Source organism: Schistocerca gregaria, chromosome 2 (genome assembly GCF_023897955.1).
Source record: "Schistocerca gregaria isolate iqSchGreg1 chromosome 2, iqSchGreg1.2, whole genome shotgun sequence".
NCBI lineage: Eukaryota > Metazoa > Arthropoda > Insecta > Orthoptera > Acrididae > Schistocerca > Schistocerca gregaria.
In genome coordinates this window covers 81,482,901-81,504,192 of record NC_064921.1, presented here as the reverse complement: position 1 = coordinate 81,504,192, position 21,292 = coordinate 81,482,901, and the positions used below count along the sequence as shown (strand labels likewise).

Here is a 21,292-nt window from a genome sequence, read left to right as displayed (position 1 = left end):
TGTCGTTGTCGGTCCCGTTCTTGCAGGATCCTTTTCCGGGCGCAGCGATATCAGAGATTTGTTGTATTACCAGATTCCTGACATTCACGGTACACTCGTGAAATATTCGCACGGGAAAATCCCCACTTCATCGCTACCTCGGAGGTGCTGTGTCCCATCCCTCGTGCGCCGATTGTAACACCACGTTCAAACTCACTTAAATCTTGATAACTTACCATTTTAGCAGTAGTAACCAATCAACAACTGGGCCAGGCACTTGTTGTTTTATGTGGGCGTTTCCGACCACAGCACCGTATTCTGCCTGTTTACATATATCCGTATTTGAATACACATTCCTATACCAGTTTCTTTGACACTTCAATGTATTTATTTATTTATTTAGTGGCGTACGGAACGTGCCCATACAGTCCTCTCTGTAGTAAAATGTCAGGTATGACGATACACGAACGTAATGACATCACAGACCCATTCCCCGAGCGGAGAAAATCTTCTACCATACCCGGGTATCGAACCCAGGCCTCTTCACTTAGCAATCTGCCACACTGGCCGCGCAACTACTGAGGCCGACTCAATTTGTTGTAGTGTGGTGCGACGGGCTAGCTCAGGGAGCGGCGCTGCAGAAACAGGTGTCCATGTTAGCTGTTTGATAAAGCGGTCGACTCGCGCGCCATATGTATGCAGATGGAGCGGGGCGGCGCGGCGTTTACTTTGCTGGGCTAATCTGATGGGCTGCCGCCGGCCAGGGAGAGAGCTTTTTACAGCGCTATATCCCGGCCGGCGCTAGTAATTTTTCCGGTAATGGGATTAAATCCTCCGCGCTCCCGACGGCCTGCGATGCTAGACGGGGCGGCAGTATTAACGGGGAAGGCCTACCTCCGTCCGACGTCGTTAAAGGCCGAGAGGAATGGACTTAACCAACGGGGTCGCACTCCGCCGAGAATCTGCGGGGAGCTGTTTCCGATGCTGGCCGCTCTAACTTATTTACGAGGGCGAAGATAGAAGCTTCTTTCGTGCCCCTGATAGGTTGTATTTTTTTATATCGAGATACTTTGTACACTATGCACATCTAGGGACGTTCGGTGGTCATAGATATTTACAAAATATCGATGTTAGGAATTTGATTATATGTGTTGCAGTATCTATAATGTCTTTGAGACATTGTAACATCGATGCCAAAGATTAAATGTCGACCTTCGATAATGTCACATAAACCACACTACTTCTTATATTTCAAAATTTTGTACACGTCTGGAGGAGCAACCGTATGATTAAATCTTCTTGTAGAAACAGTAAACAGCCAGTCAGTTGCAAATTGAAAGGTTTTAAACCCCTTTACCACTGTTTCAACGCTTATAAAAACATCATCTTCAGAAGGACGTTAGAACAACTGGATTACATGTTGTGGCTGATGTACGTTAAAATATAGCCGAAAGGCGTCAGCCAAATAGAAAGTTTCATCTCCATAATAAATTAAAACATACACAACATGGTTGTTGTCATCCGGTTTTCCTCATCAATGTAGCACTAGCTGTACATTGGTGAGCCGGTCGGAGTGGCCGAGCGGTTCTAGGCGCTACAGTCTGGATCCGCGCGACCGCTACGGACGCAGGTACGAATCCTGCCTTGGGCATGGATGTTTGTGATGTCCTTAGGTCAGTTAGGTTTAAGTAGTTCTAAGTTCGAGGGGACTGATGACCTCAGAAGTTACGTCCCATAGTGCTCAGAGCCATTTGAACCATTTAGTACATTGGTGAGGAATACTATATGACAACAACAGTCTTGTGCATGTTTTAATTTATTATGGAGGTGAAATTTTCTACTTGATTTGCGCCTTCCGGCTATATTGTAACGTACCTTAGTCACAACATGTAATACTGTTGTCCAAGCGTATTTCTGAAGACATCATTATAAACGTTGAAACCTCGGTAAAGGGGTTTAAGGAATGTTCCAATTTGCAACAGATTGGCTGCTTATTCTTTCTACAAAAAGACTACTTCCTAACATTGTCATTACTTTTTTCAGCTTTTATACGAATCTTTTATGAACGTGTCTCATAAGGACAGCAAGACATCAAATTTATAAATTAACAAAAGTAGTCGGGCAGGTCAGCTTTATTATTATTATTATTATTATTACACTACTGGCCGTTGAAATTGCCACACCACGAAGATGACGTGCTACAGACGCGAAATTTAACCGACAGGAAGAAGATGCTGTGATATGCAAATGATTAGCTTTTCATAGCATTCACACGAGGTTGCCGCCGGTGGCGACAACTACAACGTGCTGACATGAGCAAAGTTTCCAACCGATTTCTCATACACAATCAGCAGTTGACCGGCGTTGTCTGGTAAAACGATGTTGTGTAGCCTCGTGTAAGGAGGAGAAATGCGACCATCACGTTTCCGACTTTGGTAAAGGTCGGATTGTAGCCTATTGCGATTGCGGTTTATCGTATCGCGACATTGCTGCTCGCTTTGGTCGAGATCCTATGACTGTTATCAGAATATGGAATCGGTGGTTCAGGAGGGTAATACGGAATGCCGTGCCGGATCCCAACGGCCTCGTATCACTAGCAGTCGAGATGACAGATATCTTATCCGCATGGCTGTAACGGATCGTGCAGCCACGTCTCGATCCCCGAGTCAACAGATGGGAACGTTTGCAAGACAACAACCATCTGCACGAACAGTTCGACGACGTTTGCAGCAGCATGAACTATCAGCTCGGAGACCATGGCTGCAGCAGAAACAGGAGCGCCTGCGATGGTGTACTCAACGACGAACCTGGGTGCACGAATTGCAAAACGTAATTTCTTCGGATGAATCCAGGTTCTGTTTACAGCATCATGATGGTCGCATCCGTGTTAGGCGACATCGCAGTGAACGCACATTTGAAGAGCGTATTCCTCATCGACATACTGGCGTATCACCCGGCGTGATGGTGTGGGGTGCCATCAGTTACACGTCTCGGTCAAACCTTGTTCGCATTGACGGCATTTTGAACAGTGGACGTTACATTTCAGATGTGCTACGACCCGTGGCTGTACCCTTCATTCGATCTCTGCGAAACACTACATTTCAGCAGGATAATGCACGACCGCATGTTGCAGGTCCTGTACGGGCCTTTCTGGATACAGAAAATGTTCCACTGCTGCCCTGGCCAGCACATTCTCCAGATCTCTCACCAATTGAAAACGTCTGGTCAACGGTGGGCGAGCAACTGGCTCGTCACAATACGTCAGTCACTACTCTTGATGGACTGTGGTATCGTGTTGAAGCTGCATGGGCAGCTGTACCCGTACATGCCATCCAAGCTCTGTTTGACTCAATGCCGAAGCGTATCAAGGCCGTTGTTACGGCCAGAGGTGGCTGTTCTGGGTGCTGATGTCTCAGGATCTATGCACTCAAATTGCGTGAAAATGTAATCACATGTCAGTTCTAGTGTAATATAATTGTCCAATGAATACCAGTTTCTCATATGTATTTCTTCTTGGTGTAGAAATTTTAATAGCCAGTAGTGTATAATAGTCATCCTGTATTTACGGTTTCCTCGGAAACTGGCTGTGGGATAGGGAGAGGACTGGGAGGCGAGTCCCACCACCCTTGCCTTGCGGGGCGTTCTGTAGCTGACAGAAGTGCCTCTGCAGAGTTAGTGGCGGTGACCAGAGGGGACATTTTACGCCCCTTGGTAAGCCGGCGGTTTTCGTGCTGTGTGCCAGGGCCGTTGTCGTGGGCAAGAGTTTCGCTTTGGGGCGAACTGCCGTAATTACCCGGAATTGCTTCTGCCGGCACTGCCTTCGGGGTGGGCGCGTAATGGCCTTCATTTAATGAAATTTCGCGGCCACGCACCGCACGTCGTCGCAGAAAGGGTAGCTCGTCTGCCGAGGGCGAACACAGGCGCAACGGACTCACGGCCACCGCTACTGATCGCTGTTTAATGACGTGTTCCTTACTCCTATAGTTTTTATGTCGGCGCCGTACCGCTGACACCTTGTCTTTAGCCGGGAGCCATTGTCACTTTATTACCTACTTGTTGCTGTTAGTTACAAGGTAAGACAATCTTGACGCTCAATATGCACTGAAACGCTAAAGGCGTTGTTATAGGCATGCTTATTGAATTACAGAGTTATGTAAACAGGCAGAATGCGGTCTGCAACGCATATACATGATGTTACAAAAAGGTACGGCCAAACTTTCAGGAAACATTCCTCACACACAAATAAAGAAAAGATGTTATGTGGACATGTGTCCGGAAGCGCTTAATTTCCATGTTAGAGCTCATTTTAGTTTCGTCAGTATGTACTGTACTTCGTCGATTCACCTCCATGATTTCATACGGGGTACTCTACCTGTGCTGCTAGAACATGTCCCTTTACAAGTATGACACAACATGTGGTTCATGCACGATGGAGCTCCTGCATGTTTCAGTCAAAGTGTTCGTACGCTTGTCGACAAAAGGTTCGGTGACCGATGGATTGGTAGAGGCGGACCAATTCCATGGCCTCCACACTCTCATGACATCAACCCTCTTGGCTTTCATTTATGAGGGCTTTTGAAAGCTCTTGTCTACGCAACCCCAGTACCAAATGTAGAGACTCTTCGTGCTCATATTGTGGACGGCTGTGATACAATACGCCATTCTCCAGGGCTGCATCAGCGCATCAGGGATTCCATGCGACGGAGGATGGATGCATGTATCCTCGCTACCGGAGGACATTTTGAACACTTCCTGTAACAAAGTGTTTGAATTCACGCCGGTACGTTCTGTTGCTGTGTGTTTCCATTCCATGATTAATGTGATTTGAAGAGAAGTAATAAAATGAGCTCTAACATGGAAAGTAAGCGTTTCCAGACACATGTCCATATAACATATTTTCTTTCTTTGTGTGTGAGGAATGTTTGCTGAAAGTTTGGCCGTCACTTTTTGTAACACCCTGTATAGCAGTAATTAGATCGGTAACTGTTGCTACTACAATGGCAGGCTATCAAGAATTGAGTAAGTTAGAGCATGGTGTTATAGTCGGCGCACGAGCGATGGGACACTGCATCTCCGCGGTAGCGACGAAACGGGGATTTTTCCCGTACGACCATTTTCACGAGTGTACCGTGAATATCAGAAATCCGGTAAAACATCAAATCTCCGACATCGCTGCAGCCGGAAAAAGATGTTGAAAGAACGGGACCGAAGACGACTGAAGAGAATTGTTCAAATTGACATAAGCGCAACCCTTCCGCAAATTGCTGCAGATTTCAATGCTGGGCCATATCGTCGATATGGGCCTTCGGAGCCGAAGGTCCACTCGTGTACCCTTGGTGGCTGCGCGACACAAAGCTTTACGCCGCGCCTGGGTCCGTCAACACAGACTGGAAACTTGCTGCATGGTCGGACGAGTCTCGTTTCAAATTGCTTCGAGCGAATGCAAGTGTACGGATCTGGAAAAAACCTCATGAATCCATGGGTCCTGCATGCCAGCAGGGGACTGTTCAAGCTGGTGGAGGCTCTGAAATGGTGTGGACGTGTGCAGTTGGAGTGATATGGGACCCCTGATACGTCTAGATACGGCTCTGATAGGTGACACGGACGTAAGCATCCTGTCTGATCACCTGCAGCCATTCATGCCTGTTATGCATTCCGACGGACGTGGGCAATTCCAGCAGGACAATGCGACACTCTTCTGAGTTTAAACACTTTCCGCTGGCCATCAAACTCCCCAGACATGGAGATTATTGAGGATATCTGGGGTGCCTTGCAACGTGCTGTTCACAAGAGACCTCCACTCCGTCTTACAGATTTATGGACAGACCTGCAAGGTTCATGATGCCAGTTCCGTCCAGCACTGCTTAGGACGACAGTCGAGTCCATGCCACGTCGTTTTGCGGCACTTCTCCGTGCTCGCGATGGCTCTACACTATATTTGTGTACCTTGACTCTTCAGTGTAGTTCATTATTAACTTTCTCTGTGTATGATGCATGTCTAGAAATTAAGAGTCCAGAGGTAAGAGGAATTTACAGGGTGAACAAAAGGTTTTCACGACTTCAGTGTCATATAGCTCGACTTCAGATTATTTGTTGTTGTTGTTGTTGTCTTTAGTCCGAAGATTGATTTGATGCGGCTCGCCCTGTCACTCTATCCTGTATGAGACTCTTCATCTTCGAATGACTACTGGAACCTATATTCTTCTCAGTCTGTTTCAGTATTCACATCTTGGTCTCCCTTTACTGTTTTTACCCTCCCCACCCCCCCACCACACACACACACACACACACACACACACACACACACACACACACACACACACTCACTCACTCACACACTCCCCCCAGTACTAAATTGGTGATGCCTTGATGTCTCAGAATGTGTCCAGTCAACTGATCCCCTCATTTGGTCAAGTTGTGCCACAAATTTCTCGTCTCTCCAGTTCTGTTCAGTACGTCCTCAAAAATGTTCAAATGTGTGTGAAATCTTATGGGACTTAACTGCTAAGGTCATCAGTCCCTAATCTTACACCCTACGTAACCTAAATTATCCTAAGGACAAACACACACACCCATGACCAAGGGACGACTCGAACCTCCACTGGGACCAGCCGCACAGAGTACGTCCTCAATAGTTACCCATCTAATCTTCAACGTTATTTTGTAGCATCATATTTCGAAAGCTTCTGTTCTCTTTCTGTCGAAACTGTTTATCCTCCATGTTTCATTACTATACATGGCAACACCCTAGGCAAATACTTGCAGGAAAGACTTCCTAACACTTAAAACTATATTCGACATTAACAAATTTCTGTACTTCGGAAATGCTTTTCTTTCCATTGTCAGTCTATATTTTATATCCTCTCTACTTCGGCCATCGTCAGTTATTTTGCTGCCCAAATAGTAAAACTCATCTACTTTAAGTATCTCCTTTCTTAATCTAATTTCCTTAGCAGCATCTGATTTAATTCTACGGCGTTCCATTATTCTTATTTTGCTTTTGTTGATGATCATTATGTATCCACTTTTCAAGACACTATCCGTTCCTCCAACTGTTCTTTCGAGTCATTTGCTGTCTCTGACAAAATTACAGTTTCATCGACAAACCATAAAGATTTTATTTCTTCTCCTTGAACTTTAATTTCTACTCCATTTTTTTTGTTTCCTCTACTGCCTGTCCAGTATATAGATTGACTAACATTGACGATAGGTTACAACCGTGTCAAACTCACTTCTCCACCACTGCTTCCCTCTCATGCCCCTCGACTCTTGTAACTGCCGTGTGGTTTCTGTACAAATTGTAAATAATCTTTCGCTCCCTGTATTTTACCGCTATTACCTTCAGAATTTCAAAGAGTGTATTCCAGTCAACACTGTCAAAATCTTTCTCTAGGTCTACAAATGCTATAAACGTAGGTTAAGCTTTCATTCCATCGGGTGCTCCTACATTTCTATGGAGTCTACACTGACCTTCTGCGAGGCCGGCTTCTACCAGTTTTTCCATTCTTCTGCAAAGAATTCGTGTTAGTATTTTTAATATTCCGCAGCCATGACTTATTAAATTCATAAATCGGTAATTTTCACACCTGTTAGCAACTGCCTTCTTTGGAACTGAAATTATTGTGTTGTTCTCGAAGTCTGATGGTACTCCACTTGTCTCAAAAATCTTGCACGCCAGACGGAAGAGGTTTGTCATGGTTGGTTCTCTCAAGGGTATAAGACAAGCTCTATTTCGAATTAGGTATTTCAGTGCTCTGTCACATTCTTCTCGCCGTATCATGTCTTCCATCTCATCTTTATTTACATCCTCTCCCATTTCTGATTTTCCATCTGTGTTCTTGGTATTCACACAGCTGCTTCTCTTTTCTCCAAAGGCCTCTAGGTCATTCTGTGTAAACTCACAGATATTTTGGTGGATCCTAACGCGACCATTTCAGGATTTAGTCATCTCCGGTACATGGATACCTACATGTCTTAATAGAAAAACTGGCATATAGCATTGCCCAAAATCTGACCATGCGTCAAGGATATGTATGTATACCCAGCCATTAGTCAGGCACCGATTTTCCTGTTTTCGGAGACCTACTAGTCAGTAATGAATTGACTTACAGACCTCAGTATTTGTATGCAGCCATTAGGTAGGCCACTAAGTTGATATAATGCATAAAAAGTAGCATACATCATTCAGATTTTTTATGAAAAATGTTGAAAAACACACTTTTTTCATGCTGTGCTTTAAATTTATGATTTTTAAAAACTTTTAACTTTCCTTAGGGGAAACAGTACAGACATCAGCTTGTGTTCTGTAACTCTTTGGTCCTAGTATTAAGTATAATAATAAAAAGCATTTGGCACTGCAGTTAGAAGTTCTTAACTTTACGTAAAAGCGACAACATCGCGAAAAAAAACGTCAAAGTTGATGTACTTCAAAATCATGGAGCGGTACGCAGACAGTTGTATTTCAACTTCAGGTAGCATTCTCAGGTGCAAAGAACAATATCCAAACTCACTTTATTCACTGGCAAAGAACAAAATAAAAATGCCACTTGCAGTACCAACCACATTCACCACTACAGGGCCGGCCGCGGTGGTCTAGCGGTTCTAGGCGATCAGTCCGGAACCACGCGACTGCTACGGTCGCAGGTTCGAATCCTGCCTCGGGCATGGATGTGTGTGATGTCCTTAGGTTAGTTCGGTTTAAGTGGTTCTAAGTTCTAGGGGACTGATGACCACAGATGTTAAGTCCCATAGTGGTCAGAGCCGTCACCACTACAGGGAATTAGTAAATAAAACCCATGTGTATTCCTTTGAAAAATTGTTCCTAAAAATATTTGTGGCTGACCTATAGGTCAGAACTGTTAATGGGTGAGAGATGAAAACAGTTAGTAATCATTTTTTTCTTAATGAATATGTTGTATTTCACTGTTAAATGTATTTTCAGAGTACAGAATTACAAAAGACGGTATGGGTGCACAAATGTGGTGATATATCTTTATTCCGTTACTGTAAATTAAAATGTCAACTTCAGTGAAACAAAAGAAAAGATGCAAACAGTAATGAGGGACATTAATAACTTTCCACGAGTATAACGATATATACAGATATTAAAATTCTGCGAAGAACAGTTTCATAAACAGATTCAAATATAAAAAGAATGGTTCAAATAGCTCTGAGCAGTATGGGACTTGACTTCTGAGGTCATCAGTCCCCTAGAACTTAGACCTACTTAAACCTAACTAACCTAAGGACATCACACACATCCATGCCCGAGGCAGGATTCGAACTTGCTACCGTAGCGGTCGCGCGGTTCCAGGCTGTAGCGCCTAGAACCGCTCGGCCACCCCAGCCAGCTTTCAAATACAAAGAAGGAAACTGTATTTTTAAAATTCTCCCATCTTGCGTATAACTTCGTTCCCCGTGACATCTTGATCCAGAAGCGAAATGAGTTCACTTAAAAGTCAGGCCATGACAACGAATTGTGATTCAGCAGGAAAACATGCAGTTAATCTGAACGTCATTAAATTCGTGTCTTACGTGGGCATTTGCCAAATATGGTTACAGTTAGGACTGTGCCATTTGGCAGTTTTACTATTAAGAAATGTACCAAACATGACTAAATTCTGAGATGGCCACCTTCTCATCCACTGACAGAGTACACGAAATGGCTCCTCTTTAATTTTCCTGTAGATGGTATCTATATTTCCCCTAGTGATGTATTGTGTTGTATGGAACCGAGGACCTAGAAAGACGGAAAGGCTTCGTTCTCACCGTAGCCCTCAGTGGTTCACAACCCCACAACAGGCTATAGCAGTCCACCCACGCCACCGCCGCCCCACACCGAGCCCAAGGTTATTGTGCAGTTCTGCCCCCAGTGGACACGCCCCTTAAACTCTGTTGTGACCAGGACGAAACGTGTGTGGTCTGCTACATCCCTCAGAAAAAAGACAATCAGTGCAGTGCCGACATCCTCCCTCACTGTCAGTGAAAAAATTCAAAACCGTTGTTTTGGATCGAAAAAATCGTGCCCTCATTATTGCTGCGTGGTATCGCGAAACCTTAAAAAACTATGGAGGACGATACAGAACAAAAGAAAGAAATTGTCAACGAAAGGAATGTGCTTGGTGCATGAGAAAGCACGTTCCCAAACAGCCAACGCTACAATGCAATCTTGGATTCATTCCTTTGGGACATCATCAACAGCCTTGAGCCGGCACCTTCAGATATTCATCTCTATGAAGTTGTTTATGGGTGCTAAAAGCTTTTCGATCGATGATGCCGTGTGGTCAGGCGATGTGCCAATTATGCGATGGGACATTTTTGTGACGAAAAGCTCGTCCTTCAACTCACAAGCTGCATTAAGAATGAAAGCGACTGTATCGAAAAATACGAAATTGCTGTGTTGTTTCGGACGCTCCTGCATGTCCGAAGGAACAGCCACTGCGGCGACTATAGCTGCTATGAAAGACATGAAAAGTATTCACGGTTACGAATATGAACCACATCCAGTTGTATAATGAAGTGGCAACAATGGAAATGTGTGTGGGCGTGATTCGTGTTCGGATAGCCGAAGTGGTAAAGGTGGCCGACCCATGAAGCAGGAAATCCGCGTTCGAGCCCCTGTCCTATACAAATTTTCACATTCGTCATTCCATTAAATAGCTTGTGGTGGTTCTTATTCACAGTTTCGAATACATTTAATGTATTTCATGGACTATACTGGAAAACAGTGTTAGATATACATCTACGAGTTTGTAAATTTTTCATAAATATATTGCCTTTTCCATTTTTAAACAGTTGAGTATTTTTAATTTATGGCCATTCCTCATAATCCAAATGCAAACTGCCTCTTTGTTAATTTTGCTCATGAAGTGGTACGTACGAGCACCGACCATCTTGGGGGGTCATTAGCGCTGTAGGTGTACCGTGCACACGACTCACACTTTCAGATCCATCATTTCATTGGCGCTGTGTGTGAACAGGAAAAAGCAGTGTTTGTTGCACAACATTTTATTACTCGTTTTGTCGCCAAAGAAAGGTATGAAACCAAGTGACATTTTCAAGAGACTCCCAGTAAACCCGAAGTGTTCGGTTGTGTCCAGAATGTTCTGATAAAGTGGATAATCAAAGCCATGAACTGCATTCGGCGACCAGTGTCAATGAAGGCAATATTCGAACACTGTGTGAGCTTGTGGAAGGTGGTTGCTCCTTTACTGCTGCCGAGATTGCATCATTGGTGTGCGTAAGTATCAAAAATGACCGTACCATTTTACTGAACATTTAGATATGGAAAAGTCCTCGCTAGGTGGATTCTGTCTCATCTCAGCGAAGCAGAAAAGAATGTTTGGAAAGACCTCTGTCAACAGCAGAAGGTGGAGAGGCTATTCTGGACTTTTTCATGATCCACAGCGAAACAGGGGTCCATCACCATACCAAAGAGGACGATTATGGGATGGAGGAAAGTTGGAGAGGGGCACTGATCGAGGCCAAGACTCGACTGTCAACCAGGAAATTTTGGCAGATGTGGTTTGGGACTCAAAAGCTGTATTGCTAATTGTCTGTTGGCATGGATGAAGGAAGGTGACCACTGGAAGGTGCTAGACGGTGGCAAGACTGCTTACCACAATAAATGATGGAAACTTATACACAATGTCCTATTCCTTCATGACAATGCACAGCTGCATACAGTGAAAAAGTCACTAAGCTACTCTGGCAACCTGTTGAACATCCATCTTACAATCTAGATCTTTCCCCAAGTGACATGTTTGATCCACTGACGAGGGCATTAGGAGGGGAATGGAAGACAATGTAGCAGCCAAATAGCACGTGTGCAGTTGGTTAGTGAGGCATTCAAGTTATTTCTTCCATTGTGTGATCAAAAGTATCCGGACACCTGGCTGAAAATAAGTTACAAGTTTGTGGCCCCTCCATCGGTAATGCTGGAATTCAGTATGGTGTTGGTCCACCCTTAGCGTTAATGACAGCTTCCACTCCGCAGGCATACGTTCAATCAGGTGCTGGAATGTTTCTTGGGGAATGGCAGCCCGTACTTCACGGAGTGCTGAACTGAGGAGAGGTATCAGTGTCGGTCAGTGAGGCCTACCATGACGTCAGCATTACGAAACATCTCTATGGTGTTCTTTAGGATTCAGGTCAGGACTCAGTGCGGGCCAGTCCATTACAGGGATGTTATGGTCATGTAACCATTCCGTAGCCATGCATTATGAACAGGTGCTCGATCATGTTGAAAGATGCAATCGCCATCCCCGAATTGGTCTTCAACAATGGGAAGCAAGAAGGTGCTTAAAACATCAATGTAGGCTTGCCACGCAAAACAACAAGGAGTGCGAGCCCCCTCCATGAAAAACACGACCACACCATAAAACCACCGCCTCCGAATTTTACTGTTGACACTACACATGCTGGCAGATGACATTCACTGGGCATTCGCCATACTGACACCCTGCCATCGGATCGCCACATTGTGTACTGTGATTCGTCGCTCCACACAACATTTTCCCACTGTTCTGTCGTCCACTGTTACACTCCTTACACCAAGCTAGGCTTCATTTGGCATTTACCAGCGTGATATGTGGCTTATGAGCAGCCGCTTGACCATGAAATCCAAGTTTTCTCACCTCCCGCCTTACTGTCATAGTACTTGCAGTGGATCCTGAAGCAGTTTGGAATTCCTGTGTGATGGTCTGGATAGATGTCTGCCTATTACACATTACGACCCTCTTCAACTGATGGTAGTCTCTGTTAGTTAACAGACGAGGTCGGCCTGTATCCTTTTGTGCTGTATGTACCTAGCAGTAGATGGCAGCACAATGCACCTAATATGAAAAACGTATGCCTTTGGGGTGTTTGGATAATTTTGATCACATAGTGTAGCTTCGTAACTGACAGAGAAAATGTATTCCTGTTGATGGAAATTGTGTAGAAAAATAAGGTACTCCTTTTGTATTGGTATGTATAGCTAATAAAACTGTGTTACAATATTACAGTTTATTAGAATGACCCACATTTTTTCTTTTGTAATGCTTTACTCCTAGCAGTGTCAATGCATTTTTAATACATGTACTACCAATGTAGGAGTGTGGTCAGGACGGGGCAGGGGAGGGGGAGGGAGTGAATCACAAAGAAAAATTTAAAAAGGTAAAAGTTTTGTTAACATTTTTGGGCTTTTACTAACAACATGCTTTCTAAAGATTTAATGATGTGTGATCATTATCCAGAACTTAAAAATCTCTCTTAACACTATCTTAGTAATACCAATGCATTTTCAATAACACCACAAAATATATTTAAAAAATACCAATTTCTTTGACTGTTACAGACTTTTATTAACACGGGCCATGCTTGAAATTAGTAGCGCTGAAAAAATTACTGTCAGTGGAATGATGTCTTTCCTCAAATGTATCAAAGCTGCGGTGCCCACCCAGAAGAAAATTATAGGTCCTTTTATGTCTGTGTGAAGTTAAACTGAATGGCCACAAGCATTTCCACAGGTGTTCTAATGAAGCAATCTACTGCTCATCTCTGCATCTCATCTGCATTTATACTGAATGTCGTATCACTTTGTGTGACAATTAATCGCTATTTAAACAATGTGACTATCCTGGGGGTGTGTCAGTGATGAAGTAGTTAAACACTATTAGAACCTTGCCTCTGTCATTGTGCTTTATGTTAAAATAGGGACAGTGAATATATGGAAACCTTGAAAGAGATATGGCAGAAACCATAAGTATGCTGCATTGGAACACTATATCTAACTTATCTCTTGATCTGGGTACATACACAGTAAAGATTGGATGATATATTAATTTTATCTATATTTTTAAAATGTAAATCGTTTGTTAGTTGTTTCCCAGCAAACTAAATACCAAATTTACTTGTATGTAATCCTGTTTGCAGTGCAGTTAAATCTCTGGCCCCTTTACCAAGAACTATGTTTTATTACATTGGATAGTAAGAAAACTTTTCAATCATATGTTACACTTAGTGACAAATCATTGGTGTATTTGTGAAGAGACAGCAAACCAACAACTGAGCTCAGTGGTGCTTATTATTGTAGAACCTGGCGTATGGGTGAGCCCTGCAAATAACACAGACCACTTAGGAAATCTATCATAGTCAAACTCCTGCTATGATGCTTTATGATGACGATTTTTGCCCAGAGTAGTATTGTATGTTAAACCTTTTTAGTGACCTAAATTACGACATAAAAACTTTCCAATGAAACATACTGTTAAGTTACACAATACAGTGACTGAAAGAAGGGAAGTAACACTCACATTCTGTCAAGTGATACTATTTTTAATTTCTTTCTGCTGAACAGTGTGGGATGCTACACTGAGCACTGCAGAATTTCTGTCCACCTGCCATGAAATCACCTTTGCTTCCCATTTGCATCTCATTGCTAGTTAGTCACTACAATTGTTTTTTTTTTTCCTTCAAATTTAAATTGTTACTGGAAAGCAGCATGAGAAATTCTTATTCACGGAAGATTGACATGAATGGTGTTCTTTATGACACAGAAGCAAAACAAGCTGCATACTGAGTAGAGTGCATCAGTATTTAAAAAAAAAAAAATGAAATGAAATTGTATGACAATATTGGCTGGGAGTTTTTTGACTGCCTGGTGAAAATTAAAAAAAAAAAAAAAAATGATGCCTTAAATGTAATTCAGCACAATTTTTTTAATGCATTTAATGTTCTTATTTAGATTTCTGATGTGCTACTTTGGTGTGTATGTTGACTGTATGGTTATTTATTAGGATATCAGGAATCAAGGCTTTCTTAATTAATGAATTCAATTTGCCATTCTCTGTGCATCTGTTATTGACTCACCACTTGTAACTTTTCTTTCAGGGTCAGGAAAGTCATACACTATGATGGGAAGCCAAGACAGCAAGGGCATAATTCCAAGACTGTGTGATTCACTCTTTGACCAGATTTCCAGACAACAGAGCCCTGAGCTGTCGTATAAAGTGGAAGTAAGCTATATGGAAATTTACAATGAGAAGGTGAGTTGATGAGTCAGGTGGTGTTCATGAGGAATGAGTGTTGTGTTCATGGGAAAGTGAGTAGGGGAGGAGTAGGCACTCTTATAACAAATGTTTTAACTGTACTGTTGTGTGGTAAATACTCCCTTTGTGAGAAAAGCTCCAGGACAGTTCTTTTTTTTAAGAAATGGAACATTGCACTTACCAAGTAATGATCCTAGCTCCTATTGAAGCATTCCACATGGCTATTTATACACAGTTTTTGCAGGACCTGGAAGCAAGCAGGGAAATTTTCAACACCAATGCTTGTAAGCTCATTTGTTATTGCATGTTGGATATCAGTAATGTCTTGATGTAACTTTCTTTTCTGTCACCTTTTCAGTTGCAGAAACAAGGCGAGAGGTCAGGCAAACGTGGCGGATGTGGGACGTCAATAACAGAACGTCTGGTCAGGTACTTGGTAACAGATAAAGCAGTAGGGGTTCGTGCAATAAGAACTAGTCCTGAGAATGCCATAAATCAGGCCAGTGAAGTCAGATTGCTTGTTGCAAATGTTTCAAGATTTGGATGTAAAGAGTTTGGTTCACTGTTTGATCTGGACGAATGTACTTGTGGTGAACTGATCCCTTACTATCAAAGAATGTGACCAACAATACCTTTGTTCTCAAAGGTTGTCGTCTGATGTCTCTTGAAGCTGGTGATCCAGGACTCCACTATTCTGACTTTGACAAATTGTGTGAGTGTCATACTGCTAGCACCAACTTTCATCTGCATGAGTAACTTTTGACAGAAATGTGGGATCACATATGGCTCTACCCAGTAGTTCAACAGAAATTCTTCACCTGTCCTCTTTCTGTTTGTCTGTTAGTGTATTAAGTTCAATTTCCCTAAATCTCTGCCCAAAATCTTATGAGACACATCATGATTCAAATTCAGTTGTTCTGATGTTGTACGCACAGTTACATGATGGTCTTTTTGCAATAACTGCCTAACACACTCAATGTTTGCATAAATATGTGCTGTAGACAGGGGACCAGTTCTGTGATCATCTTGCTCTGAATCTCCGCCTTCACGAAACCTTTTGTGCCACTCAAAAACACTGCTTCTTGAAAGTGTCTCATATACTTGTTGTTGCTTAATCATTGTCCACATTTCACTAGAGGTTTTCCCGAATTTAAGGCAGAACTTAATGTTCACTCCTTGCTCACAATCACATCTGTCGTGTCATTGTAAGTAAAGCACCAAGAACCCAAACAGTGTGTTGTTAAGCACACCCCTGCTACCTAGTGAGTTTGTGCACAAACATGGCCAAGATCATTTCCAGGATATACACGTACCAGGTAACATAAAAACAATGTTTGTTACTTTTTATTATTGCAAACTCAGAAATTAAAAAAAAAAGAAACCTGTACTGGAACTTTCCTGACAAAGGGAGTAGATGGTCAAGTATGTAATAACAAACTGGTGTATATTTACACACAATCAAACAATGAAAAATCCAGGATAGGTTTATTTATAAACAGGGCTTATTTATACACATGTAGAAAAGAGTTCATTGTGGAACTAATAACTGGTACCATATTGTTATTTTACAGGTGCATGATCTACTAGACCCAAAAACGAATAAGCAGTCATTAAAAGTTAGAGAACACAATGTTTTAGGTCCTTATGTTGATGGCCTTTCGCAGTTAGCTGTCACATCGTTTCAGGTAATAACACATAAAAACTATATTAAATATCTAAAACTTAATTGAGTCAGGAATCATATAAAAATGTTCATATGTGCTTGAATTTAAACACATTCATATTTATTTACATTCTTGGTTTTGATATAAATATTAAGATACAGACACAACTTTTTGACATATGGTGAGTACCTTTTGACGTATGTTGAGTACAATTAACTAATGTAAATGTACATTCTATTGCAGGACATTGATAACCTAATGGCAGAAGGCAACAAGTCACGCACAGTTGCAGCTACCAATATGAATAGTGAATCTTCGCGGTCACATGCAGTGTTTTCAGTGGTTTTGACACAGACACTGACAGATGCAAAAAGTGGTGTTTCAGGGGAGAAAGTGAGTCGAATGTCTTTAGTGGACTTGGCAGGTAGTGAGAGGGCTGTGAAGACTGGTGCTGTTGGAGATCGTCTTAAAGAAGGATCGAACATCAACAAGTAAGTCACGGTTAGCTCAATAAATTCTAACAGTATATAAACTTCAAATGACTCATGATATTTCATGGTTTAATGCTATAAAATTTGGACTGAAGCTGTGGTAAATGTTGTACAGTCATTATCATTGAATGGGACTGCAAGAATTTTATAAATTGATTATGGCTTGTAATTTGTACCTCCTTGTGTATGTTTTCCATTAGTTCTGTGCTGGTATTCAAGAAGCAGAATCTCTGTTGCCTTTATATCATGATATTTTGAAAAATGTATGAGGGAGATATGGTTCAGAAGCAACAGAGGTGAAAGAAATTGAAAATATTCAGTAATAGTCTACTGGATTGCAAGAATTAAAACTTGGTACTTGAGAAACAATTATTATGAGTTTTGTGCCATTAAATTCTTTTACTGCCTTACAGGTACTGAAGTTGAAGTATGAGCAAGTAAATATGTTCATGCCATTCTATACAAGATGCCACTTAAATAAAGATAGGAAAAGAAATGCTTTGCTGCTAACATAATATCATCAAAACTTGAGAGGAAGCAACATGACTTATGCAACCACTAAGACTGCAGACTTATGTAACCCATAAGACTGCATCCCACAGCAATTATTTTACCTTCGTACTGAGCCAGTGTATGATTTGTGCATAGAAGAGAGTGTGCAAGCCAAAAAGATGATGTTATCAGTAAAACCATCAACACCGACAGTCTGTACTTCCTTGCAGCTATTTAGGTGGAACCAAAAGTTCCTCACTACTTTGTAAGCAAGGAAGTTAGTGTTCAACCTCCCATTGACAATGAGGACATCAGACACGGCTGCCACTCTGAGTTGGGCACTGCCTCTAATGAGTAAGAATCCACAATCTCCAGTGCAGATGCACACTTACATTAGACCTCCAGTGGGAATCTAAAATTAGCGAGCAGGAGTACATGGGCAGGGGCTGCAGACAGGTAGCGTTAGGTGGAAATGTGAGTTGGCAGGGTAGCTTGCCAAAATAGTCCATGTATTTGCAATAAACACTGTATCCAGGAGGTGCAGTGCTTAAGGCAACTTCCTGGTAAGGAGGAGGTCATGGGTTCAAGTCCTGGTCCAGCACACAATTTCCTTGTCATCACTGATTCTGCTCAAAGTCTGATGCAGCTGATACCTTTTGTAAACCCTTGTCACCAGTTTTGTAAAGGCCTCATCACTACTGCTGTGGAAGCCAAGTTGCCACTGTTGTTATAGTAGGCAAAGTTTGTGAGTTCATCCAGTATAGTACACTGCTAATACAATTTTTCCCTTCCAGGGTCAGGTAACAGGATAGGAGGGTGAAGGTTCTACAATACTCCAACAAATTAGTAACAAAGTCACACAAATGAGTTTAAAAGGTTTACTTATCTTTGTGACTAATTGAATCATGAAGTCCGGAACACAGCATGTAATATAACACAAGACAGGCCCTTAATGGCTAAGTGCAGATAATCATACGTAAACTTCACAGTACACAGCAAATGCAATTTACAGCAATTGTGTATTCATTTCTAAGAACTCACTAAAAGAGGTTCCTGTCTAAGTCAGCCTTGTAAGATGATCTATAACCAGATGCGTGTGAGCTGCTCTTCTATCTTCCAAGTAGGCTTCTGTCTGTTGTCATCTGGTCATTGACAGATTGTACTCGGCCAGCAATTGGCTGAGGGGAAGCTATATCTTCATCCTCAGCATCACCCTTGGTGCTGATGGAACTCCTGCAGGTGGCAAGTCTCTATGGCACTGGCACCAGCTTGCATCTTTCCACTGTGGTGCTTTAGCCCTGGCTGTGTCTTGTTTGGACAACACAGCAATATCATTAGTCCCTTTCCTTTTTCCTTCCCCCTCCCCCTCCCCCTCTCCTTCCCCTTTCCCCCTCCCTTCCTCCCTCCCCCTCCCTCCTCCCTCCCTCCTCCCCTTTCCCCCTTTTCCCCTTTCCACACCCCTTTCCCCCCTTCCCCCTTTCCCCCCTTTCCACACCCTTTTCCCCCTTTCCCCCCTTTCCACACCCCTTTCCCCCTTTTCTCCCCCTTTCTCCCCCTTCCCCCCTTTCCCCCCTTTTCCCTTCCCCGTATGGGAATTATTATGGAAGAACTAGTATTCCTTTCTTGTGAGTGCTAGTAATATTAGTAGTATTGGTTGCCATAATTTAACTGTTTAAATGGCAGCACTGTGAAAAGAAGCAGACCTGGGTCAGCTGCTTTGGCATATGCCTGAATTAGCTGTAAGCAGAGCCACATGGGAGATGTTAGGATTTGGCATCTGGTAGAGAAGGAAATATTACACAGTGTTTTTCATTGGAGTTAAAGAAGAAAGGAGGAGATAACAAAAGTTCACAAAAACTGTGAAACTCAAGAGATATGCACACTTTTGAGCAACAGTATTACAGGTAGCTACTTTGTTTCACAATACTGTAAAAGAATCATCATCAAACAATGAAATCTCTGGCTTGGAATATCAACAATGTTAAGAAAAGGACAGACTGCTACTCACTGCAAAGATGACCTGTTGAGTTGCAGACAGACACAACGAAAAGACTTTCACACATTATAGCTCTTGGACAAAACTTCACATACCCGTCTGCTATCAGAGACAGCTCTGGTTGGGTGAAAAGCAGTAATATGTTATAGTCTTTTCATTGTGCCTGTCTGCAACTCAATCAGTCATCTTTATGGTGAGTAACAATCTATCCTTTTCCTAATATTGTTAAAAAATTATTGTATTTGAGGCCTGTTGCACAATGAAATCTCTGGCTTGGAATATCACCACCAATGTTAAGGAAAGGACAGACTGCTACTCACTGCAAAGATGACCTGTAGAGTTGCAGACAGGCACAACGAAAAGACATTACCTATTTATGTGATTACTGTTTACAAAGATTTCTCAGGAAAGAAGAATGTATCCCTCAACCAATTACAATCACTTTTAACTTGCCTGTTCTCAAAGACCAAAGAAATAGTTATGCTGGGTGATTTTAATGTAAATGTTCTTACTGTAATAGTGACAGGACAGATTATGAGATGTGCTCTTTCAGTCTTACTCTGACAAATGACTGACAAAGAACTGCACATGCCTGATTGACAATATTTTTGGAAATGATAACAGAATTGATCAAAATTTGTCTGATGCAAATCTTAAATGGTCTAAAAATTTAACCCATTCCTAAACGAATTTGTTACCCAGTTTGAGCCTGTATTTTCTAACAGAATTTTAAAAAGTACAAATTAGAATGATTGCAGGAGACAGTGGCTCGCTAAGGAAATCAAAACAGCCTGTAAAACAAAACTTCACACAGAAATTCTAATAAACCTCAGGATAAGGAGCACTACAAATTACACTTTAGCATTTTAAAGAATGTGATTAAAAGATCCAAGACCGTGTTCATTAAATCAGGGAAGGTGGTACAAAGGAAGACAGACAAAAGTTCAGAGGATACAGACAGTATTGAAGTCATAATGGCTGCAAGGTAGGTGAAGGTGAAATAGTTGCTGATCTCCTCAACAACATTTTTTTTGACAGTAGGTAATCAAATAGGTTGTAAAGGATGCATGGTTGAAGCCATGAACCTCCTACAAAAATTGGTTCAGAACAAGATTAGCCAGGCACATGTATCCAATTCCTCAACAGAAGAAAAACAGAAGAAAACTGCTACTGGTGTGGACAATATATCAATCAAAGTACTGAAGCACTGCTGCAGATTTATTCTTAAAGTTTTCTGCCACGTATTGAATGAGTTCCTAAATCAAAGTACTGTTCCTAGTTGACTCATGTATGCAGTTTTCAAACTACTGTACAAAAAAGGCGATAAAACTGAGGTTTCCAACTACCAGTCAATTTCTTTCTTAAACCCTAGAGAAGCTGATATACTGATCATCTGAATAAACACAATGTCCTTAATAAAATTGATATGGTTTACATCAGGTTATTTCAATTAACATATAATTTTCTTATTTGTTAACCATTTAGCCAAGTCTACAAACAATAAAATGTCACCATTCTGAATATTTTGTTATCTGTCTAAACCATTTGCCTGGTGTGTTGGCCATGAAATTCCATGACTGAAGGCTGAGCACTATAACTTAAATGGTAAAGTAGGGATGTGGCTCAAGCCATATCTAAAAG

At 42.0% G+C, this 21,292-nt stretch overlaps 1 protein-coding gene across 3 annotated transcripts in view; it reads left to right on the top strand.

Annotated features, from left to right (window-relative positions):
• LOC126336356 (kinesin-like protein KIF13A) overlaps positions 1-21,292 on the top strand; it is a 1,265,558-nt gene that overhangs the window by 1,082,050 nt on the left and 162,216 nt on the right. For all 3 annotated transcript variants that reach the window (XM_049999947.1, XM_049999946.1, XM_049999945.1), the window contains exons 4-6: positions 14,851-15,005; positions 16,580-16,693; positions 16,916-17,163. In XM_049999947.1, the coding sequence (XP_049855904.1) occupies positions 14,851-15,005; positions 16,580-16,693; positions 16,916-17,163 (517 nt within the window). The remainder of the gene's footprint in view (positions 1-14,850; positions 15,006-16,579; positions 16,694-16,915; positions 17,164-21,292) is intronic.